General features: G+C 35.1%; 2 protein-coding genes across 2 annotated transcripts; one reads left to right on the top strand and one right to left on the bottom strand.

Moving 5' to 3' along the window:
• Positions 1 to 369: 369 nt before the first annotated feature.
• LOC306882122 (kynurenine 3-monooxygenase) lies at positions 370 to 15,781 on the top strand. The gene is made up of 15 exons (XM_079436602.1): positions 370 to 599; positions 1,727 to 1,796; positions 2,060 to 2,157; positions 5,236 to 5,325; positions 6,877 to 6,925; positions 7,442 to 7,529; positions 8,085 to 8,250; positions 8,328 to 8,399; positions 9,189 to 9,310; positions 10,577 to 10,724; positions 13,138 to 13,195; positions 13,545 to 13,627; positions 14,193 to 14,294; positions 14,381 to 14,440; positions 15,391 to 15,781. Exons 1-15 carry the CDS (start codon positions 522 to 524, stop codon positions 15,529 to 15,531), a joined length of 1,425 nt encoding a protein of 474 aa, XP_079292728.1. The 5' UTR covers positions 370 to 521; the 3' UTR covers positions 15,532 to 15,781.
• Positions 15,782 to 16,875: 1,094 nt separating this feature from the next.
• LOC306882402 (opsin-3-like) lies at positions 16,876 to 25,909 on the bottom strand. Its single transcript, XM_079436997.1, has 4 exons — positions 25,281 to 25,909; positions 22,620 to 22,939; positions 18,606 to 18,857; positions 16,876 to 17,735 (listed from the first exon to the last, which is right to left on the bottom strand). The coding sequence occupies exons 1-4, from the start codon at positions 25,606 to 25,608 to the stop codon at positions 17,469 to 17,471; spliced, it is 1,167 nt and encodes a 388-aa protein (XP_079293123.1). The 5' UTR covers positions 25,609 to 25,909; the 3' UTR covers positions 16,876 to 17,468.
• Between the last annotated feature and the right edge of the window lie 712 nt (positions 25,910 to 26,621).

The raw sequence follows: 26,621 nt of genomic DNA, 5'->3' as shown, positions 1-26,621 counted from the left end.
GCAGCATTTGCAGGGAGGAACATACAGCCTGTAATGCGATCTGCTCTCCCATTGTGGAGCTTATTTCAAGTAATTGCGCTTAGGGACAAACAACACTAAATAAGACTCACAACACAGATCGACAGACACACACACACACAGAGTAGCACGTGCTTTTATGCTTCCTGGTCGATTACGTCCCCCGCCCGTGACGTCTCGCCCTTCTATTGGACAGATTACACACGTGATTCAGAGCGCGGTCACGCTGGAGGCGTTCCCCTAGCGTTTTCGACGCAGCTCGAGTTCCTGAAGGGGAAGCGCTTTGAACGCGCGTTCCCTCTGTGTTGGTCCTGTACCGTAATCATAGTAATACTCGCGCAACATAATTTCAATCGCGGCTGGCTTGATAAGTGATAAACGGCGACCGGTTGGTCGATGATTGACTTTGTGTCGCTCCTCCCTCGTAACCCTACTTTAAAACTCTTAAACTGAGTCACGCAGTGATTCCAGCAGACCGTTTTAACTCTTTAAACACTTTAAGCATGGACTCTGGTTCCACATCCACGCATGAATCCAGCAGCAGTAAGAGGAAAGTGATCGCGGTGGTGGGAGGAGGTTTGGTGAGAATCACTTCATCTTTATGACTTGATTACATATCTTACAATTATCTCAATCAACATCTATTGTCTCTATCAGTGCAGTAATTAGATGTTTAAATATGTGAATAAATGACAGAAAAGTTATAGGCAATTAGTAGTAGGCATCTACCTCAGTTATTTTATGTTTCTATTGTTAGAGAATGTTTTCTATAAAAGACAAATGGACAATGATTTAATAATGCAGCCGTTGTTAATCACAGTAATTCAGAGAGTAATTCTAGATCTTACATCAGAAGACTGTTAATTATTGACTAAGTAGTTATGAAACTCTGTAAATGTTCCATTACAGCTGTGGTGGCATCCTGAATGATGAATGACAAAAAATCCAGACTAGTCTATGAATTTTATAGTTATATGATAGTGTACTCAAGATTGATTTAGAATAAATACACATCCATTAAATGAAATGCCTTTTCTGTTACACACAGTCAATGAAAGCTCAGAATATAACATCATGAATGAATCCAGCGAGTTATTATGAGTGTGTTTATGTTTTTATTAAGTGTCTTTATGAGTTTATTGTTGCATAAACCAACTTTAAGGTAAATGTTTCCTCCTTTAAGGGAGTGACTTAAAAATGATTAATGATAAAAAATAAATTAATAATATTGCACTTGGCACAAAGCATAAGAATATTTTCTGTAAATAATATATTGTTTGTTTAGACCAGTGCAAAGCCCTGACCTGAGAAAGTTCATTAGTACCCTTTTATATAGCTATTTTAAATAAAATGATTAAAGTAAAATCATCCAAAAGTCTTGCATTATCTCTTTAATTCCTCTTTCTTTAATATGCTTTGTAGTTAAGTACAAGTTTATAAGGAAAAAATAGGTCATTGCAAGCTTTTCAGATGCTCTAAACCCCTATGTTTAACACTGTTATACAAAAATATACTGTGACTGAATCATAGTACAGTTAGTAACATATTATAGTAAATGATTGCCATTTTCATATAGCCTACCATGATATAGTAGTATTTACATTGAACTCCAATATATTTCAGTGTACAAAATGGTGGTACATATCCAAAAACATGAAATCATTTTGTCATAAGTAATCTATTTCTTATTCTAACCCTGTCAATTTAGGTTGGATCACTGAACGCCTGCTTCCTTGCCAAACGAGGATTTGACGTTGCAGTCTATGAATCTCGAGAAGGTGAAAACATGAGCTATCGCTGCCTCTAATCTCTGATTATTCAAGACTTTATGGCTGTCATTCTGCATCTCAGTTATATCGCTCCACTTTTTTTTATTCACACCGCACACTGCAAAATCTTGAAGATCACTTATAATATTGTGGAAGGATTTTAGACAATTATAGAACTCCACATTCTCAAAATGTACAGATATAGGGTTTCAAATGGCTTCCTAACTTCAAATGCATTCCTAACCTCTTCATTTAAACTTTTATTCTGTTAGATATTCGGCAAGCTAAAGTCGTGAAGGGTCGAAGCATCAACTTGGCCCTGTCACATAGGGGGCGCCAGGCCTTGAGACACGTGGGAATGGAGGATAAGGTGGGTTTAGTCATTTTTCTGTTATTCTTGCGGGAGTTAAGTGGTTGTAGGTTGCATGTATTCTGATTTTACATACAGTGCCCTCCATAAGTATTGGAAGAGTAAAGACAAAATTGCTCTGTTGGCTGTGGAGTCAAGACATATACAAATATGATTAAAAGATGAATGTGAGACAAAACTACAGAATGTCACATTTTATTATTAGCCGTTTCAACACATACATGTTTTACCAAATAAAAAGAACAGCACTTTTAGAGTTCATCCCACTCATTGATGTGAGCATAAGTATTGGGACAGTTGAACATAAGGCAGATATAAAAGATTAAAAGCCATTATTTAGTTGCAGATCCCTTGCACACAATCACAGCAGTGAGTCTGTGACCCATAGACATCACCAGACTCTTGGTCTCATCCTTTGAAATGCTTTTCCCAACCTTTAATGCAGCCAATTCCAGTTGTTGCTTGTTTTGGGGAGTTTCTGCCTTTACTCTCCTCTCCAGCTGGTGAAATTCATGTTCAATCGGATTTAAATCTGGAGATTGACTTGGGCAATCTAAGACTTTCCATTTCTTTGCCCTTATAAATTCCTTGACTGAACTGGCAATGTCTGGGTGTTTTGGGTCATTGTCCTGATGCAATATGAAGCACTTCCCAATGAATCTGGTGGCATTTTCTTGAATATTAGTAGTTAAGATGGTTTTGTACCCTTCCAAATTCATTCTGCTACTGTCATCATTCATTAAGTTATCAGTGAAGTTGAGAGGGCCTGTTCCAGAGACAGCCATGCATGCCCATGCCATGACACCACCTGCACCATGCTTTACAGATGAGGCTGTATGCTTGGGATCATTGCAGCTCCCTTTTTTTTCTCCACATTTTTGCTTTCCCATCACTTAGATAAAGGTTCATCTTTGTCTCATTGGTTCATAAACACAGTTCCAAAACTCTTCTGGCTCACCTTTGTGCTTTTTTGCAAACTCTAATCTTGCCTTTCTATTTTTGGTGCTGGTCAGAGGTTTGCATCTTGCTGTGTAGCATCTGTAATTCTGTGTCAAAGTCTCCTGAGGACAGTAAATTGTCAGAGCATCACCCCAGCTTTCTGGAAGTTGTTGGTGATTTTACAGACACGTCTTTTAGGATTCATTCAGCTTTTATGATTTGTCTGTCATCAGCTATGTTTTCTCAGCCGATCAGCTCATTGTTGGTTGCTGGTGTCGCTGGTGGTTTCCAAACTCTCCATGCCATATCTCCACGCCCTTTGTTTTTGCTAGAGCTCTAACTGACTTCCTCTTTTCTTTTAGCATCCAAATTGCTTGCTTTTCTCTCAAAGTCAGATCCCTCGTCTTCATCCTGGTTTCTGTGTGTCATCATCGAATGCAAGATTCAGAATACAGAAGTAATGGATATAACTGATACAACACATTCCCTGCTTTTAATATCTGAAGAATTAATGCAACAGGACACAGCTGATAACTTAGAAAGACCTGTGAGGCAACTGTTCCAATACTTATGCTCACATCAGATAGAGAGATGAAACTCTAAAAGTGCTGAACTTCTTAGCTGGTAAAACATCTATGTGTTGAATCACCCAATAATAAAATGTGACATTCTGTAGTTTTGTCTCATATTCATCTTTTAATCATATTTGTAAATGTTTTGACTCCACAGCCAACAGAGCAATCCAATACTTTTGGAGGGAACTGTACATTAGTGTCTTCCTTATAAAAGAGCTGTTTATAGTTAAAGCCATCATATTCAACATTTTCTTAGATACTAGGCACTTTAATTAATAATGCATAGCACAGTGTTTTGATTAAGTAGTAAGTAGCCATTAGCTGATGCTTTGATCATGCAGCGTCTTACAGTATAGTACACTTATTAAAGAGACATTCCCCCTGGAGCTGGGTTTATTATTTTGCATATTTATATCACTATTCCCGTTTTTATGAGCACTGTTAGCATGCAACTTGACAACCAGTAGTACAGCATGTTCTGTAACAACTCATGAATTCAGTGATGGCTGAGCTAGTCTCAGGCTTTTCCACTGAGGGAAGTGTTGAAAGTACTATGAGGAAGTCTGATCATGTGAAACTAGGTCAAATGCAACTTACACTCAATACATACATAGTCAAACTTAGAGTCAGTATAGGAAGTATTGAGTCTTATCTAGTAAGCACTCAGGCGCCTGTGTCTCTGTGATTTGGTTATTTAGATTTTTCAGCTTGACAGAGCCAGGAATGCCAGATCAGGAATACCGTATGAACTCAAACCTGAGTTAACACGATTTTTCATATCTGACAGAGTATGACAGACAGTCTGAAGCTTTAGAGGCATAAGGTGGATGGATGGAGCTGTTGTGAGCTCTTGTGTTTAAAATACGTAACATGATTTACCCAAATAGGACATCTGCCTGGATCAACATCCTTTGTTGGTCCTGCAACAACATTCCCATCAACCCAGATAATTCCCAAATTAGATTTTAGGGTTAAGCTTAGTGCTTCGGTAAGGGGCTTCAACTACATTTTTACCATTTTTTAATTGCTCTCTTGCTTTAGTTCCAAGTATTGTGCTTCAATGACTTGTATAATATATACTGTTTTATATATAATATCATTTTATTCTATCTTTTATTCAGCAGAGATGTACTGAATGAATTGGAAGTGACAGTAAAGACCTTTTTATTTCTAATTTCTATTTCAAATAAACACTGTTTTTTTTTTTAACTATCTATTCATGAAAGGATCCTGAAAAAAAGAAATGGTTCTTGAGCCGCAAATCAGCATATTAGAATGATTTCTGAAGGATCATGTGACGCTGAAGACTGGAGGAATGATGCTGAAAATTCAGCTTTGTATCACAGGAATAAATAACATTGAATTTATATATTACAATAGAATAATCAAATAATATTTCACAGTATTGCTGTTTTTACTGTATTTTTGATCAAATAAATGCAGCCTTAGTGAGTGTAAGAGAACATTTGAATGGTAGTGTATTACATCAATGAAACTGTATAGTATGTGCATATATATTGTCATATGTGTGTTTTTTTTTTTTTTTTTTTTTTTTTTTTTGTAGATAGTCTCTAAAGGCATTCCAATGCATGCCCGTATGATCCATAATCTGAATGGAACACGCTCTCCGATACCCTACGGCAGGAAGGGACAGGTAACAGTAACTATTTTCAGATTTACAAATTCATATTCACACAAATATAATAACTTAAATTGCTATCCTCTAGATCCTTACCTCAGCAGTTTAGAAATGCTCAGTCACATGACAGGTTGCAGTAAAGTTATTGCACATTTACAGGGTTATTAACCCACTAGTTGAGAACATTTACATCAGACATACGTTCATGCTTGGAGTCTGTTTGCTGATACGTGACCAGTGACCCCAGCAGAGTCAATACAACCATCTCCCTTCAAACCAGCTTGTTAATCATTACAATCATAATGCACACATAATAGTGGAAGTTCGGACTTTGGCATAACCATTTTTCTTAGTTTTTATGAGAAATCAGCACATTTAGTTTCCTGTCACATCTACATAATTCTAATTATTATAAATGTGGAATAAATAAGGCCACAGTAGTTTGAATGTGAATGAACATGGACAGGTTGTTATGAACAAAATAATAATAATAATTATTAATAAACTAATTGAAAAAGTTATAGGCATATCATTTGTATAATTGTACATATTCATAAATGTGTATTTTAGTGTCTGTAGAGGTCATTAGAATTTCATATGAAAAAATAAACAAAATAGTGAGTGGTATATAATTTGAATTATTTGTCAAATTAATAAATTAGCATTTTTTTGAGCCTGTATATCATCAGAATATTATTGAAATTTATGAACAAATATTGTACATATTTATACATATGCATTTTTAGGTCTATGTAGGTCATCATATTATCATTAAAATTTATGAACAAAAAAAAAAAAATTTAAAAAAGCAATATAATTTGTATAAATTTACATATATATACATTTGCGTTTTTGGATCTGTGTAGGTAATAATAGCATTGGAATTTATTAACAAAGAAACTAATAAAAAATAGGAGGTATATCATTTAAATAATTTTGCATATTAATACATGTGCATATTTTGAACCATTTTATTTTTTTACTGTTTTACAAAATATTTTTTTTTAAATGTCCAATATTAAATATTGGTCATGAAGCAAAACCAGTTGAGCACCACTGATTAACACAACTAAATATCCTGTTTCAATATATCACAGCCTGGAAATGGGTTGTGAGACACTGTTTCATGTTGTCTTTGCGACAAAAAGGCCCTAAATATGCTTTGAAAAGAGTTGAGATGAAAAGCTCAGGGTTCTCTGGCCCAGTTGGTGTGTTCATTTTGTTCCTCGTGCAGTTTGTGGGGATTTTGTTTCTTGGAAACCAGCAGATGGACTGAAACAGAACTGCTTTTAAACCATTAGCTTATGACTACTGCTATGTAATCCCCTCACAAAACACACTCACTGCGGCAAACAATGTGTGTCAAGGTGCTTTTAAACAGTTGTGACATCTAAACTGTAGATTATAGTGCCTTTCAGGTGACTGAACTCCATGGCTGTCATAAATCCATCATTTCAGACTTAAAATATCCCAGATAATATAGAACATGCATAATAGAGATTAAAGTTGTCATTCTGGCGGCTGACTGACTCTAACCTGGATGTTCCCTAAACATGGCTGTTGTAGTACATCCTCTCTGTGGACAGAGCTAACCTCAACAAGGAGCTGCTAACAGGTAACAGTTCATTTAACCAACGTCATTTCAAAAATGATTTTACACTTATACGTTATGTATATGGTACCTTTAAATGACTTCTTGGGTTCTTTTGAAGATAAAACCCTATGTCTCCATTTGCATATCAATCCCAAATGGTCTCAAATATTTTTGTTTCAAGTCCTCTCTTCATTTGCCTACTTTTTGAGATCTAATCAAGTACTAATGGATAAAATCAAGTCACTTTTTGGATTTTCCGATTTAAATTTGAAATACACTACCATTGAAAAGTTTTGTGAAAAAGTTTTCGATTTTTAAATATTTTTGGAGAATATTAAATATTATTATTTTTTTATGAACTTGTGAATGCAATTTCATGATGATTAAGAGTTTAGTAACAAGAAACGCCTTTCAGTGACATATTAAGTATCACAGTACAGTAATTATGTGAATTGGGATGCGGTCAAAGTCTTTGTACATTTAATCCTGTTTGAATCTTACTGAATAAACATAAAGAATTCATATTTTTTCTTGCAGCGGCAGAAGCGTATCCAAACACTACACTGAACTTTAATCACAAGCTGCAGGACTGGAGTGCAAAGTCGGGAACAATGACCTTCATTGGGTAAACAGCAATCACATTCTGTCTTTCTGTCTCCATTTTGGCCGTACATTTTGAGGTGTGAATAATACCATGATATTGTTTAAAATACCTTGTGGTGCCATGTAAAGTAATAGTCACCCAAAAATGAAGATTCTGTCATAAAACATATAAACTGGAGTTATTACTGTAAACTAAAACTAAAAGTATAAAATTAATTTCTAATTTTTGTTTAATTTAACTTTAAGTACTTAAATAATAAAAATAAAATCATCTAAAACTAATAAATAAAAAACTATATAGACATTTAAAAAAACAATATCATGATTTAAAAAAAAATACGACTACTATAACTCACCTTATTGTCATTCCAAACCCATATTTCTTTTCATTGAGCACAAAGTTTGAATTTTTAGGTGAACTACAGCTTTTTTAAATGTAACTTCAGTCACTGAGATCTGGTTTGGCTGCCCGGGAGGGTCATGTGATCACCAGAGTTTGCAAATTTACTTGACTATGTGGATATTCAGTTATATTATATTTCAGTAGAGAGGCAAATGAGGTTTCGTTTCTGAACAGACCTGATGGCCAGAAGACGGAGATCCAGGCTGATCTGATCGTAGGCTGTGATGGAGCTTTTTCTGCCATCAGGAAGCAGTACCTACGGCAAAGTCGTTTCAATTACAGCCAGACGTACATTCCTCACGGGTACATGGAGCTCACCATGCCTCCTAAAGATGGAGATGTAAGGGTCACAGCAACGTTATCTGGCAGTCTTCATTACATGCCTGCTCACATCTTGTTCTCTCTGTGTCCTCTAAGTTTGCAATGGAGCCCAATTACTTGCACATTTGGCCCAGGAACACATTCATGATGATCGCCCTGCCCAACTTGGTAAGGTCATGTAATCATTTTCTTTGTGTTTTACTGATATATTGTTATTTTTAATTACATTATTATTATTTTTAATACATTATTTTATAAAACTAAAGAATATTTTATTATTTTACTGTTTATTAATTTTGTGATTATCTATTACCTAGTGTTTTCATTATTATAACTGTGATTTAAAAAATAATAAAGAGTATTTTATTAAAGTTTTTTCTCATCATCTATTATCTAGTGTTTATTATAACTGTGATTTAAAAAATAATAAAGAGTATTTTATTAAAGTTTTTTCTCATCATCTATTATCTAGTGTTTATTAGTAGTAGTAGTAGTAATAGATTATCCATTCATTAGTTTTTTGTTATTATTATTATTATTAAATATTAAAGAACATTTTATAATGTATTAAAGTTATTTTATGCTTAGCCATTCATTTGTTTATTATTATTATTATTAAAGGATATTTTATCATTTATTATTTTTGTGATTAGCTATTAGTTATTATTATTAAAGGATATTTTATTATTTATTATTTTTGTGATTAGCTATTCGTTTATTATTATATATATATATTTTTTTGTGATTAACTATTTATTAGTTTGTTATTTGCTATTACAATTAGGGGCCGGTATTATGTATAATATGGTTTTCCTGCCCAACAAATTCTCAGTTTCTGCACTAGTATTTCCCAAATTTGGCCTCCAAAAGGGTTATGAAAGTGCATTATAATTGCTCTGGTTATGTTGTAGTTTTCCTCGCGGAAAATCATGTTCCTTTTGATTTTCGTTTCTTAAGGACAGGACGTTCACATGCACACTCTTCATGCCCTTTGAAGAATTCGAGAAGATCCGCTCCGGTGACGAGGTCATCCGTTTCTTCCAGAAATACTTTCCTGACTCTATACCTCTGATAGGAGTGTGAGTATAGCTTGTTCTCGCTCTCTTTCAGTCTCTTATCAGTCCTTCTGCTTCATGCTTCTCTCAGGTCTGAAGTACATCTTAGTGAGGTGTGAAATTGCAGTCTAACAGACACACAGCCCAGCGGGCGGGTTTTTTAATATGAATGCTGCAGGTGATGAGGAGATACAGTACAGATGGGGTGAGGACAGAGTCATTTCAAACCTCACAGAACTGTAAATGAGTTTCAAACAGCTCATTGTGAGGTTCAGCATTCGAGAATTGACTGAAGATGTTTTCATTTTGCTCAAGATTTAAATTTGGTGTAAAAATTATTCAGTGGTCTATGTGAACAGAAATGTGATTTTGCAATACACTGCCATTCACAAGTTTGATAAGAAATCTCTTATGCTTACAAAGGCTGCATTTATTTGATTAAAAATATAGTAGAAACTAATTTTGTGAATTATTTTTATGATTCAAAATAACATTTTTCTGTTTGAATTAAAAAAAAGTATTTATTAATTATTATTATTATTATCATTTAAAAGCCATTTATTTATTATTATTTAAAATGTATTCCTGCTGTCGCATGATCCTTCAGAAATCATGCTGATTTGCTGCTCAGGAACATTTCTTATTATTATCAATGTTGAAGACAGTTGTGCTGCTTATATTTTGTAACATTATAAATATTTTATTTTTGATGAAATTAATGCATCCTTGCTGAATTAGCTTTTTTTTTCATTTAATATATATTTTAAATTATTTAATACTAGATGTATTAAATTATTCTTATCAACAAAGTATATTTCACCCAGAAATAAAAAAAAATCTGTCACCATTTACTCAAGGCGTGTTTCTTTCTTCTTTGAAACAAAAAGGAGATATTAGGCATAATAAAAGTCCCAGTTACATTTGCTTTATTGTATCCCAATAAAATACAATCCAAAGTAAATAGTGACCAATACTCTCCTTTTGTGTTCCACAGAATGAAAAAAGTAAAAAAAAATTTGAAACAACATATAAACACATTGAGAATCAGTTGAAACATTTAACATTGGTCTCAATACAGTATATATTCAGTTGCAGGATTTTCGATAATGAGTATTCTAAAAATACTTGTTTTTATTCAAATTAGCAGGAGGCTTTGAATAAGATTGTCCTACATTAAATGTCATAATTAACATAATTAAGCAGTGAGTCATTGTGCCCCAGACAGATGTGACAGTGTTATATGTGCATGTACGTTATCGACGGAGTGTGTTTGTGTCTGTGTTTTCACAGTGAGGCTCTCAAACAGGATTTCTTCCGGCTGCCGGCTCAGGCCATGGTCTCGGTGAAGTGCTCCCCGTATCATATGTTTGATAAGTGTGTTCTTATGGGAGATGCGGCCCACGCTGTGGTTCCTTTCTATGGTCAAGGCATGAATGCAGTAAGTGGGGGTGGTGAGGATATTCATACTCATCAACCAGCTTCAGTTTTTATTCAATATGTCTCCAGCTGTAATTGCTCCCAATGATGTAAACATAACTTGAACACCAGATGAAATGCGATTAACAGTATACAGAAATATTCCAATTGTTCTGGAACATTTGAACATCTTTGTACTGAATAAAGGCTTGACCAGAACATGGACCAGTGTTACTTAGTTGTATTTTAGTTTGAATTAGTTTTTATTGCTATATTTTGTTGCTATTATAAATTATTCAAAATCATTTTCTGTCATTAAAATATGTCTGAAATTATGTGACCATCGACCACAACACCAGTCATAATACTCATTTAAAAAAAACTGAGATTTATACATCATCCGAAAGCTGAATAAATAAGTTTTCCATTGATGTATGGTTTGTTAGGATTGGACAATATTTGGCTGAGATACAACTATTTGAAAATCTGGAATCCGTGGGTGCAAAAAAAATTAATATTGAGAAAATCGCCTCTAAAGTCATCCAAATGAAGTTCTTAGCAATGCATATTACTAATAAAAAAATTATTTTTGATATATTTACAAAATATCTTGATGGAACATGATCTTTACTTAATATCCTAATGATTTTTGGCATAAAAGAAAAAATAATAATTTTGACCCATACAATGTATTGTTGACTATTGCAACAAATATACCTGTTCGACTTAAGACTGGTTTGGTGGTCCAGGGTCACATATATATATATATATATATATACTGTATATTAGGGGTGTAACGATACGTGTATTTGTATTGAACCGTTCGGTACGCATTACAAACCGAACGATTCGTTGGAATAATCCTATTACGTTTGGAAAATAAAAGCTTATAGTGTGTGAAATATCAGTGCCACTGCGCCCAACAACGCAACGACGTTAACAGGAAACGTGCTGTCTGCCCAGTGATAACCTCCCCTTGCTGGGGTGCGTCGAAAGACGATGATCTTGTACCGATGATAGCCAGAGATATTGTCAAAAACATCAATTATTGGCAATCTTAAGAAGATTTGGCATTTCCAATTAATGTAGGCCTGTTATATTCTTAACTGACACGCTGCGAGGATAAGATTAGGCTATATTTACTCCTCAATTAAAATATTTTAAAAACAGGTCTATTAGGCTATAGGCTACCTACAATTAATTATTGTCCTATAATTAAAATATTAACACTGCAGTCATCAATAAAAATCAATGAAATAAAAAGCTTTTTTTTCAAGCACCGACTTTTAAAAACAACCTGTTTGACACAAAATATGTTTCTTTCTTTTTTTTCAGTATGTACGGGCCACAAGAGAAATATTAAGGGAATAAATGAAAACAGCTATAGGCTATACCGTTATCAGCATATGTTTAAGTAGATTCGTCTCTCTCTGTCTCTGAGAGAATATGTGGCGTCAGATGCCGAAAGCTTCGTCATTACTCCGTCATTCCGTTTTTACTTTCACTTTCTGCTTATAGTGAAGTGACTGAGATTAAGATGTTCACCGATGTTGTGCCGAATTCTGCACCCCTGCCAGATTATGCACCCCTTCGTTGAAATCGCTGCCTGATTGCCTAATCGCAACCCCACCCCTAATCCTAACCCCTCCCCCACACCTACTCCTAAACCTACCAATACTAGGGGGTGCATAATTTGGCAGGGTGATTTTTTTCGGCACAACACCGGCATAAATCTTGTTCAAAGTTTGCAAGTGTGCAAACCCTGGTGCAAACTCGTGCTTGTGTGATATCCATTGGCTCTCCTTCATGGTTTAAAACCATGAAATATTTCCAACATTGCGATGTAACCAATTGCCCCGCCCCCCGTATCGAAAACATACCGAACCGTGGCACCACTGTGTCATATCGAATCGAACCGTGAATTTTGCGAACAGTTACACCCCCAATATATATATATATATATATATATATATATATATATATATATATATATATATATATATATATATATATATATATATATATATATATATACTGTATATAAAGAGTTCATTTGCAAAACAGATTACTTCGGTTTTATAAATTTTCAAAAATCGTGTTTTTTCATTGTGCATTCCAATTAATCTCAATCAAACTGCAGTTGGGTTAATTTGATTAGGTAAAAAATAACAAAAAAATACAGCTAACTAACACAATAAAACATGATAACATAATAAAAAACATGATTAAAAAAAAACAGAGCCATCAGCTTTTGCAAATAAACTCTTTATATATATATATATTAGTTAACTATACTAACCTTGATATGGATCTTACTTTAAAAATTGGGTGCTTATAAATGTAGTCATTAATGGTCTTGCAGATTGAAATGTTCAGCACAAGTGGAAGAACATTAATAACCAATAAATGTGTAATTATTTTATTTTGATTCACAGGGTTTTGAGGATTGTTTAGTTTTTGATGAGATTATGGACCAGCTCAATGAAAACCTTGGTAAGACAGAAACACAAGAAAATTCAAGTTCACAGTATTTCTGAGATTAAAGGAATTTATTAATGAAATTATAATTATAATAAAATTGTTAAAATTGAAAATAAATGTAAACATAATATAAAAATAAAATAATTGTATATTAATCTTATTATTATTTATATAATAAACACAATAAAACTTATAATTTTAAATCAATCAATCAATCATGTACTTGTTTGGAACATTTCATCCCAGAGCAACATCAGTAATTAGCGGTACTGTTTAATAAAATCTAAGAGAGATCTAAGAGATGCCAAATATTTTTTCGCAAATTACATGAATCCTTTTTTTTTATATGGTTTGCCTGCAGCTGCTGTGCTTGAAGAATACACCAGAGTCCGTGTACCTGACGATCACGCCATAGCTGACCTGGCCATGTACAACTATGTAGAGGTAGGTCAACATGAGCAACTCAATGTCTGCTGCAATACTGTATCTGAACACTAGGTGCTGTCACATGACTTCATTTCATTAATTTGACAATAGTTGTGTTTGACTTGAAGCGGCGCTGCACATACCGATCGGTGCATGATATCAAAGTACCGCGAGAACGATTAGAGAGCAGATGGCTTTTGTTTCTTTGAGTGGGAAAGAGGATGTATAAATTATAAAGATCAATCCTGATGGATGGATGATAATACATTGAAAGATAAATGAATAGAGGATATAATATTCCTGTAGCGCCTCTTAGCAACATCAAGATCATGGGTTTTTCTGTTCATTATGTAGTATACACACACATTACAGAACAAACACACACTGACACAGCAGCAGTAATGAGTCTGACCAGCTGAGCGCATGTGACATACAAGCCACAGTGACACAGGTCAAACTCATTACTGATGGCTGGGTGAAGATACAGACACACACATTGGTTTTCAAGCGGTTTAGGCCAGACCGAGAGCTAGAGCGTTATATGCTGCTGTTAGCTTGGCTCATGATGTGATCTGTGTCGCAGATGAGAGCACACGTCAATTCCAGATATTTCCTCTTCCGAAAATACCTGGACAATTTTCTTCACTTCATCATGCCAAAAACAATCGTCCCACTTTACACAATGGTAAGAGCCGTTCTGTGTTCTGTATCAGCTTGTTTTTTGTTGGTGGTTAGTTCACTAATTCGTATACCGGATTACTTGCCTCTTAGGTCACATTCACCAGAACCCGGTACCATGAAGCGGTGAAGCGCTGGCATTGGCAAAATAAGGTGAAGACAAATCCTGTGTGTCTGAAAGTGACAAATGTTTGGCTGACAAATGACCAGTGCCAGTGTAAATTCAGGAACCGTGTGAGGTTTAAGTGTTTTAAAATGTCTCTTCCATTCTGAGCTATCAACAAAACATTATTTCAAGTGAAGATCCATTAGTGTTATATTCATAATAGCATGTTATAGACTGATGGTAGAAAAATAAGTTTTTTTTTTAATGATTTATAAACTCCAAAATGTCATGCTGCAGTTTAGTGACTAATCAAAGTGTGTTGCTAGCTCACATTTATGCTTTAGCGGCATACTGTATTCCACAATGCAATGCACTAGATTGAACTATTCTTTTGTGTGTGAAACACTAGTAATTTGTGATTCTGAATTGGACTGTTTTGCTCACAAAGGCTGCATTTATTTGATTAAAAAAGTCTGTAAAAACAGTAATATTGTGAAATATTATTATTAAGCCTTTTCACTTTTAATATATTTTAAAATAGTAATTTATTTCTTTGATGTACAGCTGAATTTTCAGCATTATTACTCCAGTCTTAAGTGTTACATGATCCTTCAGAAATCATTGATTTGCTGCTCAAGAAGCATTTCTTCTTATTAATTATTAAAAAAAAAAGAACTGTTGTGCGGTTTCATTTTTTGTGGGAACCATGATTTTTGGGATTGTTTAAGAAATAGAAAGTTCAAAATAGCAGCATTTATTTGCAATAGATGTTTTGTATCAATGTATCTTTACTGTAAAAAACTAAAAAACTTTTTGAGCTGTAGTGTAGCCTATAATTATAAAAACTGAATGACTTCCCCCCCCCACCCCATCAACTACACTGTTTAATGTAGTTTCATATAATCCTAATGCTTTTCATTTAATAATTAATGTCCAAACTGAATGGAAATTGTCCTTCACGGCAGATGTTAATCGTCTTGCTGTTTTTTTTTTGCAGGTGATCACTCAAGGTCTGTGGCTGTGTGGAGCTGTATCTGCTGCAGGAGGGTCATATGTCTTGATCAGATACTCTCACAAACTCCCCAGCATCTCTGCAGAGCACCTGTGGACCCGTATACTTGCCTTAAAGCACTTCTAGACTAATGCACAGGAAACCCTGTGTTGATGTTTAGTAGCCTTATCATGTCAGAGGAAGAACTCCCAAAAGACCTTTCTGTACTGGACCAGAATTTAAATCTTGTTCAATACAAGTTAAGCTCAGCATTTTCTGTTATAATGTTGATTACCACAGAAAATCATTTTGAGTAGTTTGCCAATGTAGTGCACTTAAAATGGGGTACAATGGGTCAGTAGATTCAATGTAACTAAATAAAATCTTTTGTTCACTGAATGCTTGAACTCTTCTGCTTTGTGGGTCTTGTCTGGATACACTTTTAGTGCAACAAAACATTGTCATACTCTAGTTTTACGGTGGGAGAAATGTTAAGTCCTCCTGATGGTCTGTCACTGTCATGTAAAAACTCACATTAATCTTCGTTCAAGTTTAACCCACAAATCCTCCGCAAGGCATAATCCATGAATGAGATAACAGATGCTCTCTGCCCACTCAAACAGGCAGAGACACTGACATTAGTCTGCATTCAAGCATTTCAGTGGGCTTAAATAGATCACCCTTTACAGCAGATTTAGTTCACAAACAACTGACAGTTTTGACCTAAATATGATTTTCAGTTACAATAATTGATTCTACAATTCGACATTAGTAACTTACTTTACGCTCACAAGATCTCCCAGTTCTTAATCGTGACTTCACTTCACTGGAGACTCGCTCTAAACGGATCATTTGAATCAATGAGTGGTCGACTCATTTGTGAATGAATTCCAATTCGTGAATGACTCGATTTGCAAACCGATTGAACAGGTTCATTGAAAAGAATCAGTTTGTTCATGAATCAGACACTGCTTCTGCGTCTTGGAGCACGTGATGTATTATAAGGAGTAACGATATGTTTTATGAAATGTAGTGAAGTAAAAAGTACGATCTTATGCTTTGGAATGTAGTAAAGTAAAATTACTCAAAATAAAACTACTCCAGTAAAGTACAGATACTTGAAAAATGTACTTAAGTACAGTAACTGACCACCACTGATAAAACAATTAAATATCTGTTGTCTGCGTTATGTCCCCACCAATGGCAAAATCAAACCTACACCCTTAGTAGGCCCTCACTGCAGAACACAAGATCCAGGTGGCGAGGTTGGATCTGGGTGGAGATTGGTAGGTTTAGGGGTGGAGATGGGTGGGTTTAGGGATGAGAGGGTGGAGACGGGTAGGTTTAGGGATATATCAGGTGGATCTTGTCGCCCTCTGGATCTTGTGTTCTGCAGTGAGGACCAGGACCATCTCTACAACTCTTGCAAATTGTATATTCTCTATAATAGAAAAGGGTAAACACCGCTGTTCTCAAGAAGCAACGCAATTTGAGGTAAACTCGCCAAAGTTTAATATTTAGGGGTTTGTTCAAAGTCCTAACAGTCTAAATATTGAGCAGTAGAAATAGTAATGTTTGGCTTGTTTTTCAAATAGGACACACACTTCGCTTCCTCCAGGGGACGTTGTGGACCTGACTGATTTTATGTACAAGGTGCTGCAGCCTTTGACAAATGTCCCGTCCTAGAAGAGTCCTTGTACTAACACTGTGTTGCTAATCTATGTGAACACACTCACTAATGTATTCTGCTCACGAACTGAGCAATCTAAGCTGCGGATATCTCACCATCCCATGAAACTGGGTGAAGCTGGAAGTTTCAGTGTCCGAAAAGATGGCGAAGGAACACAATAGATCACAAAATACTTAAGTTACAATTGACATAATTCACACAAATCTTGATTGGGAACACAAAATTCAGTTTATGTAGCATTACTGCTGCAACAACAATAATAATAATAATAAAAAAAAACATTTTTTTTCCATATTTATGTATAAAAAAAGATGTTTCTGTATCCTCTGTATATTATAAAGATTAAAGTAGTTCGATGTTAATTAACTCCACCGTCGTTCTTTTATGTCAAGTGTCAAAGCGGTCGAACTTGAATTACATTGATATCTGGATCGTCATTGCATTTGGAGGTAATATCCAGAGGATGAGTGTCATTGCTAGCGATGATGAATACGATGGAGGAAGAGTTGAAGGTCACTCTCTTTTTGGGCCGGTTGGGACGGCTATGTGACATCACAATAGGGCGTACAGGATGTTCGATGCGGGCGAGGGGACGGTCTCTAATGCTGTGCTGCAGAGTGGCCAGACGAGAACACAACATCTGTAACATGCACCTGCGAAACTGACCAATCAGAAAGAGGAATGTAAGCTTCACACACACACATATACATACATTTACAGTTATATATATGTGTGTGTGTGTGAATATGTATAAGATTATTTTTCAAAGATTATTAAAATGTACTTCACAAGAAAATACTATTGGTTTTTCTACTTCAAAATTTCATGTTTAATTCAATGTACTTATTGCAGTTTCTTTGTAGTTATTTGTGAAATTCACCAGCAATTTCTGAATAAAATTTATATACCAACATTTTTTGTAGATAAACGCTAACAATTAAGTGAAACTACAAGACTATAAACTAAATTTAAGTGCCTGTTAAATGCACTGAAAACAAATTGGTGTAGGATTTACATTTAATACTAATTTGCCAAGAAATTGCTATTTCCACAAATAATTCCAAAGAAACAGCAAATAACACAGAATTAAATCATTTTGAATTAGTGAAATAATATTTATTTACAACTTGAAAATTCCACATTTCATAAATTAAAATACTAAATGAAATGATCAATGATGAAAAACATTTAATATTCCTTTGTTTTACACAATAGAGAAAAATAGTTTTAATATTTTAAAGATTTTCACGTCACAGTTTACAACCTATTTGCATTTTGTTCATTAAAAAAATCATTCTACTCCAAAATTCATGTTAAAAAGATAAAATTCTGTTAGCATAAAATTATTATTTATCATTAATTATTTAAAGCAATATTTATTTTCTTGTGCTACATTTATTTTAAATATCAAAGGTACAATTTGACAGTTCACAGATGCTGACTTGTAAAGTTCTGTGAGGACCACCAGACCTGACTTTAAAATATACTGTAATAAATGCCCCTCCATCAGAATTAAGTGACCTCTGCTGACCTTTCTGCTCATGAAGGCGTAGATGACGGGGTTGTAGGCAGTGCTGGATTTGGCAAAGAGAGAGGGAATGATGGCAACCGTTGGGGAGACGACACTCTTTCTGCCAAAAGCCTCCAGCATGGAGACCACAGCATAGGGTGTCCAGCACACCAGGAAACAGGAAATCATCATTAGGAACATCACCGCCACTTTCTTCTCATATCGCAGAATCTTAAGTGTCTGAACAGTCTGCAGATCCTGGATAGAGCGCAGCTACAGGAAGAGAACAGAAGACATTCTGTCATAAACCCCTTCATCTATGTTAAAGAATACATTGCATGACCTGGAAAAAAAGAACATTGCTTTAGTCAACCTTTAAGTGGATTTTTGATATTGTGTGAAAAACATTGTATATCATTAAAAATTTGATATATAAAAAAAAAAAATTCAAAATCATGAGACCTAATAAAGCTTTTAGATTGCAATTTAAATCTTACTTAGAAAATACTTGTGATCGTAAAAACAGTAGTATTGGGGAATGCGGTTCTGAGTTTTTAAAACAAATGATTTGAGAAAGGTAGATTTTCTTTTAATGTTTTATAAGGAAAGTTAAAAATCTAGAAAATGACATGCAAAAATAATGATATTCTGCAAACATAACATGTTTGTTACGCATGCATGCATTCATTCATTCATTATCATTACACAGCTGCATAAAATTTGCTGAGTTTGACTGAGCATATCTCCCAAGGCGCCTGGCATTGTGTAACTAACACAGAACTGGGTCAGCACTTGGGGGCGCAATGGGGTTTATGTGAACAGCTGGTCCAAGATTTCTCCTGAAAACACTTTATCCTAAAATGGTATATAGTCAATCTCATGTTTGAGTTGTTTTTCCTTATGTCATGGATCAATTAAAACTGTCATGCTGCTGACATTGACAGGTATATGCAACTCCTTCATTGATCTGCAAATTCATTAATTATTTTTGGTTAATTAACATCAAGATTTTAGGTTAGAATTCCCATAAATATGTAAGGAGTTAAGTGTATAACTTAATGCCTTTGACTGGCCACATTTAAATAACTTTTTAATTCACTAGTTTATATAAAACTGTCCTGTGGTGGAATAGATGCTTTAAAATGTTGTAAAATCTATATGTATACAATTCTACTGTATGTAGTGTCTCAATGTGAATAACTTTCCATTTTACTTATTCATTCATGCATTTATTGATTCCCTGATTCATTCATGCATTGATTGATTTTTGATTCATTTATGTATTTATTCAAGCAGTTCCTGGTACACCTAACCAAATTTACTCATACAGAACAGAATAATCAAAACACAGATCGAACACACTGGAGGAACAAAAAAACCTCCAAAAAAAACAACAACCTCAGAGCATTGTAAATCCTTCCTTTACTAACACAGAAATGATGAAATAGTAACTCCTGCGGGGTTGATTTCAGAGCAAGAATACCAACACTGTGGTATATCTATAGAAAAAACTGGATCTAAGGCACTTCTTCTGGTTCAAAAATATAAAAGGCCTTATTCAGACATCGCTCACTCTAAAAACATAATAACTGCACGCTGATGCATTTCAGCCACCCAGCCTTCCTCAGAGTGTGTCAGATGCAAAATTGATCACAGGTTTAGTTATAATCAATTGCTCAGGAGAAGAGGAAGATACCAAAATAACCATTACAAAAAAAGGGGGGGGGGGGGGTCCATAATATCATAAACCGTCATAGGGCACAATCAGTCGTACCAACCATAGTTAAGTCTAATTCCTCATTTAAACCAGGAAAAGTGGTGGCTTTTAACTGAAAAATCCAAAAGGCTTCCTTTTGTGAAATGATTCATCATTTTAATTCTTGTTGGTATGACTGATTGTGTCCTATGACGGTTTATGATATTATGGACCCCCCCTTTTATTATGGTTATTTTGGTATCTTCCTCTTCTCCTGAGCAATTGATTATAACTACACCTGTGATCAATTTTGCATCTGACACACTCTGAGGAAGGCTGGGTGGCTGAAATGCATCAGCGTGCAGTTATTATGTTTTTAGAGTGAGCCATGTCTGAATAAAGGCCTTTTATATTTTTGAACCAGAAGAAGTGCCTTGGATCCAGTTTTTTCTATAGATATATTTTTGTACCCAACCAAAGAGCACCTTCTGGGATCATTAAACGGAGGTCCTTTCAGCAAGTAGCACTCCAAGATTTTTTCCTTGACTGCGGTATGTGTGTTTATGTACTTTCAAGAGTACAGGGGGCTAGTCTGGTATTGTGCCTCACAGGTTTAACGGAGTAATACTGACTTGCTTTCTGCAGTCTGTAAACAGTTCACCTTATGAAACAAATAAAACTGTTGAAACAATCTAAATTATTAAACATGCTCTCCAAGTTTGTTTCACAGGCTTTTTTTATCTCTTTATTTTGACAATTATCAGTGTGGATGCATGAAGTTTGCTGATCAAGCACTTCACATTTTAACAACTGATGTTTATCAGTAACTTGTCTATGTAGTTTTTCCTGTTTCAAATAAATAACGTTCCTGGATTCAAACATAATATTTGTGTTGTTAGCTGTGCTGCTGTGTAGTCTGCAGGTTGCTGTGGTTTGTTTCATCGATCCAGCAGTTTTACTCTTTCTGATTACTGCTGGATCACACTGATCCACACCACAAGTCTGCTGTTTGGGGTCAATACGGTTTTATGCTCACCAAACACAGTAAACCAGTAATATTGTGAAATATGATTACAATTTAAAAATAACCGTTTTCTATTTTAATATATATTAAAATGTAATTTATTCATATGATGCAAAGCTGATTTCAGCATCACTACTCCAGTCTCCAGTGTCACATGATCCTTCAGAAATCATGCTGATTTGCGGATTTCTTCTTACAATTGACTTTCAAAAAAAAAAATATATTTTTAAACGATAGTGTATATTGCAGTGCAGTGGATTGCAATGGATTCCAAGTACCTTGGCTGAATTGCAAAACTGTCAATACATCAGGCTAAATAAAAATTCTTTAAGATTATTAAATAAGTATTTTCTTGGCCACAGAATGACTGGAGTCTCAGGCAGGTACATCATATTAATCATGTCTGTCAAAATAGCATAGTCCTTTATGTACTTCCTTTATGTACACCTTTTGGAATGTTTAAAATAAACTCAAAGGCAAAGGTACACATAAACTGCTTAAAGGTGAAGTGTGACATTTTTGCACCACTTACAAAAATTATAACTGTTTTTAAACATGTTTGCAGAACACTCTCCCAGTCGGCCATTGGTCAGAAAAACATAGTCTTTGGTTACAAAAACATAGTCCTCAAGTAGTTCCAAACCTGTATGAATGTCTTTGTTCTGCTGAGCACAAAGGAAGATATTCTGAAGAATGTGGGAAACAGAGCAGTTCTGGGTCACCATTGACGTCCATAGTATTTTTTTCCTACTATGGAAGCCCCAAAACAGCCTGGTTACAAACTTTCTTCCAAATATCTTCCTTTGTGTTCAGCAGAACAAAGAAATTCATACATGTTTGGAACTACTTGTGGGTGAGTAAATGATGACAGAATTTTCATTTTTGGGTGAACTATCCCTTTAAGTTTGATTTTTGTTTTTGTAACCTGACAAATAAACTGTTGCACTTTTTACGCTTCAAATCCTTTGTGTACGAAGAATGAAAAATGGCTTGCAATGCCATTATAGTACTAATATTTGATACAGTTTGTCTGATAATTGGATGAAGTGGGTTGATCAAGTTAGTTTGTCCTACCATATAAATTTGAACTAGGAAAAAAATTCAAAAATGCCATTAGCAAATATTCAACCAACTTTGCACATGCAAAAGATTATCTATGGAAGCAACCACCCAAAACCCATGAAAAACCTCCTATCTAGGTAGAAAACTGACTAGCGCATCAGGTAACAGGAAATATATATCTGATGCATCCAGACAAGCCAGTGAGAAAATGACTATTATTAGCTAAGCCCATTGTTGCACCTGTTCGTCTTACCATTTTCACAGTGTACAAGATGTTTCCATAACAGTAGGCCATGACACCCACAGGGACGAAGAAGCATCCGAGGAGGAAGAAGAGAATGAAGGAAGCGTCATTGGGATCTTTGGAAGCCCAGTCGAGGGAGCAGCCTAACTGATGGACTTCCAGCGTGTAGCGGTTCCATCCGAGGAGAGGAGCTCCAGTCCAGGCCAAAGAGTACAGCCAGATGTGCATGATGGCCCTCCAGGCCCAGGGGAAGTCAATGACCTTGGCATGAACCACACGGATGTAGCGCTCATACGCCAGACCGGAGAGAGTCATGATGGACACGATGCCTTAAAGGACGAGAAGAGAAATAAAAAGACATATAGCTGACTAGAAATAGATAGATACATTAGGTCCTCAAATTCTCATTACCAAACTGTGTCCAGATGTTTCAGTCTGTTTGCCAATCTCATTCTTTTTTTTAAAGATTATCATTATGATACTAAACATTCACAAGGATCATCCTGTCTGGACACAATTTTTAAAGATAAACTAGGATGTGCTAATGGTACTAGATGTGGATTCTTTTAAGATTCTTAAGATATATATGGGCAAGTTCTTCAGATATTTTGAGATTCACCCAACTATAAATGTAAACAATACTGCCTAACTTTATAATAAAAATTGACATCATGGTTTTCAGTAAAGCTGCTTTGAAAACAAAGTGCATTGTGCAAAGCGTTAAATAAATAAATATAAATACAAAACAATGTGGCTTCACTCTTTTACAGAAATCAAGCTCCTAGCAACAGTCTCACATTTAGCAGATGATGGATTATAGTAATTGGCATCATTTCTAGATGTAAACAACAGCATCTCTGAACTGCAGTATTCGAAGAGACACCTCTGGCAAGAGACTCACAGACACATTCCCCCAATTACCCAGACATCCACAGTCCTCTGTGACAGAGGCAGGCCAGCGGGGAAGCAGCACTAACGTGTTTCCTCACAGCTGTCAGGTGTATTCACACAGATCTCTTTTTTACTTCTCATAGAACTGGGCTAAATAAATTTGATGTGGAATATGATTCAGTATTACACACTGAGCTACATCTCATCAAAACTGTTAATATTTAAATGAGTCAATACTCAAGGGAGCAAAAATGGAGGTCAAAGACACAAATGCCTCCACAAACAACAGCATCAAACGCAGCCAATTTCACATCTAAATGGGTCAAAGGAGGCAGTACGGAAGCGATCATGTTTGATGATATTCTTTGGACTTAAAATAACATCAGGTGTGACCTTGGGGGAGCAGATGCATTAAATAACCATCTATTTTTCAGAAATGAGATTATATGCTCCTCAAAGCATATCCTCTCACAGATGCTTAGTTGATATTCTGTTGGATATTTCTGGACCATTAAAGTGTCATTATCTGACTCCATTTGACCTCATCTTTCCCTGCGCCAGATGGACTTTTATTTCAATAAATGTGTCATAGTTGTTTACGGATGCTTGGATTTGTTTCTTTGCCTGGTGTTGTATATGGTCACATGATCAAGTGAATCAAATTAATGTGACCCTGGAGCACAAAACCAGTCTTAGGTCACTGGGGTATATTTGTAGCAACAGCCAAAAATACATTGTATGGGTCAAAATTATCGATTTTTCTTTTATGCCAAAAATTATTAGGATATTAAGTAGAGATCATGTTTCATGAAGATGTAAATTTCTTACCATAGATATGTCACAACATCATTTTTGATTAGTAATATGCATTGCTAAGAACTTCATTTGGACAACTTTAAAGGCGATTTTCAAATAGTTGTATCTCGGCCAAATATTGTGCGATCCTAACAAACCATACATCAATGGAAAGCTTATTTGTCCAGCTTTCAGATATCAGTATAAATCTCAATTTTGAAAAATTTACACTTAAGACTGGTTTTGTGGTCCAGGGTCACATATGTTCTCACGACTGTGAAGCTATCTGATATAATTAGATGAGGAAAACATGCATTTCCTTTAGATAATTTGATATGCTCTAAATAACTTGAATTAGATTGTGTTAAATGAGTAAGATGACCATACTAAATCATTTGCTGTAGGAAATAATATGAATATTTCTTTCCTATTGAGACAAAGCCCCTCCAATCATCTCACACTAGTGTTTAAAAAGATTTCTCAACAATATCTCAAGTTCTCAGATTTACAAAGGAGCTTTTGCTGCATAGCCTATGACATAAACCCAAAGACATTACTCCAATGTGTTGTTCTCATAGCTTTTTAAAAGTTATTAATATAATTTGTCGTAGGTAAGTATCAGAAACCCTGTGGACTCTCTGAGAAATGTATAGCCATTCAGAAAGTCTAGACATTCACAAAGCTGAAATAACATAAATAATCACAATTTTATTAAGTAAAATGTCTGGAAGTTGTGGTCAACAACGTCTTAAGTAGCTAAGGGTGCTACTGGGTCGGTTATAGTTATTAATCCAGTTTTGTTTCTGTGGTAAAGCACGTTATATTATATATATATAGAGCTGCAATGATAATTTGTAATGGTTTTATTTTGCTAATATTGTTTTTAAATAGCTATACTTTCCGTAATGCAGTAAATCAGACTTTCTTTGAATTCAAAGTAGACTGCTTGAAGGTGACTATCGATACATTAAAGACAGAACTGACCGAATAAACTGTTGCTGAATCCATCCCAAACACATGTGGCAGAGTTAAAGACCCATCTTCTCTTCACGCACGAGACGAATGTGAAATTAACTCCAGTGATTGACACCAGCAGATCGCTGACACTAATATTCAATATTAACAGATTAGTCGGTGTTCGGAGTCTCTTGAACCTGTAGTAGAGAATAATGACGATGATATTATTACAGAAGCCCAGGACACCGATAGATCCGACGGTGAACGTCAGGAGTTTATAAGTCTCATCGGAGAAAATATAATCATAATCCCCACCAAGGTTAGTCTCAGGCGATGTTTCATTAAAATAATTCATTTCTTTTCTAAGTGAATGTCCAGCATGATGATTGCAAGTGACCCGATACAGTCTCAGAAGAAAAATGCCAGCTACATCCAGAGAAAAGCATGAAAGTTCTTCCTGGAGAGCGTTTCCTAAGACTGACAACGCAAAGTGTGCAGTGCGCTGTTATGAACACTAATCACAGTGACAGTGATGCTCTGCGGTGCATTAACTGCACTGTTTTCAAAACTTACACAAGAATGGTGATGATGATCATTAGGCTAGTTTTTTGTAGTGAGCATACTGTGATTGTTCCCTCTCTCACCCGTCCCAAAGCAAGACCCCATAAGCACCTCTCACTAATGTGTGCATCTACATTCTGAAAAACTGCTTATATGATATCAACATGTCAATTTATTATAAGCAACACAACACAAAGCTGCACTGTAAAAAAATAAGTGTCATTTTAACTGTAAAAACGCTACTGAAAAAAACTGTTAATATGTTAACAGTGAGTTCCTGTACTATAGGATATACAGGGAAAAACTGTAATTTTACAGTAAAATGCTGTTAATTGTACAGTTTTTAGAAGTAAACATAACAAATCAATGTGTAAACTGATATTCCCAGAATTCCCTGCGTGACTCTCCACATTTGAAAGTATTTTGTTTAAATAATCATGTTTTTTAATAGTCAATCAGTTATGTACATTTGGGCTTTATGTTACATCTGTTGTTTAATGAAAGTTTATTGCATTATTTAAGTATCGTGTGTTACCATGATGGTGTTTTGTGTTTGCGTGAATGCACCTTCTATGTATTAGTATATACTTCTGTTTGTGGTGAAGCTACCTGCGATGAGCTTTGATTCTGCATGTGGCTTTTTATTTTACCACCTGCATTATTATGGTGGTTGTCAGTATGCTAAAGGGACAAAACAGATTTTAATAGCAGTGTGTTGTTGAATGTAGTGGTTTACATTAAAATTTCCCTGTTTGTAAATTACAGGTTTATACTGTAGATTTTACAGTTTTGATCTGTAGATGTGTT

The sequence above is a fragment of the Barbus barbus genome (genome assembly GCF_936440315.1).
Source record: "Barbus barbus genome assembly, chromosome: 16".
NCBI lineage: Eukaryota > Metazoa > Chordata > Actinopteri > Cypriniformes > Cyprinidae > Barbus > Barbus barbus.
The sequence above is the reverse complement of the archived record's forward strand: the minus strand, read 5'-3'. Positions and strand labels throughout refer to the sequence as shown.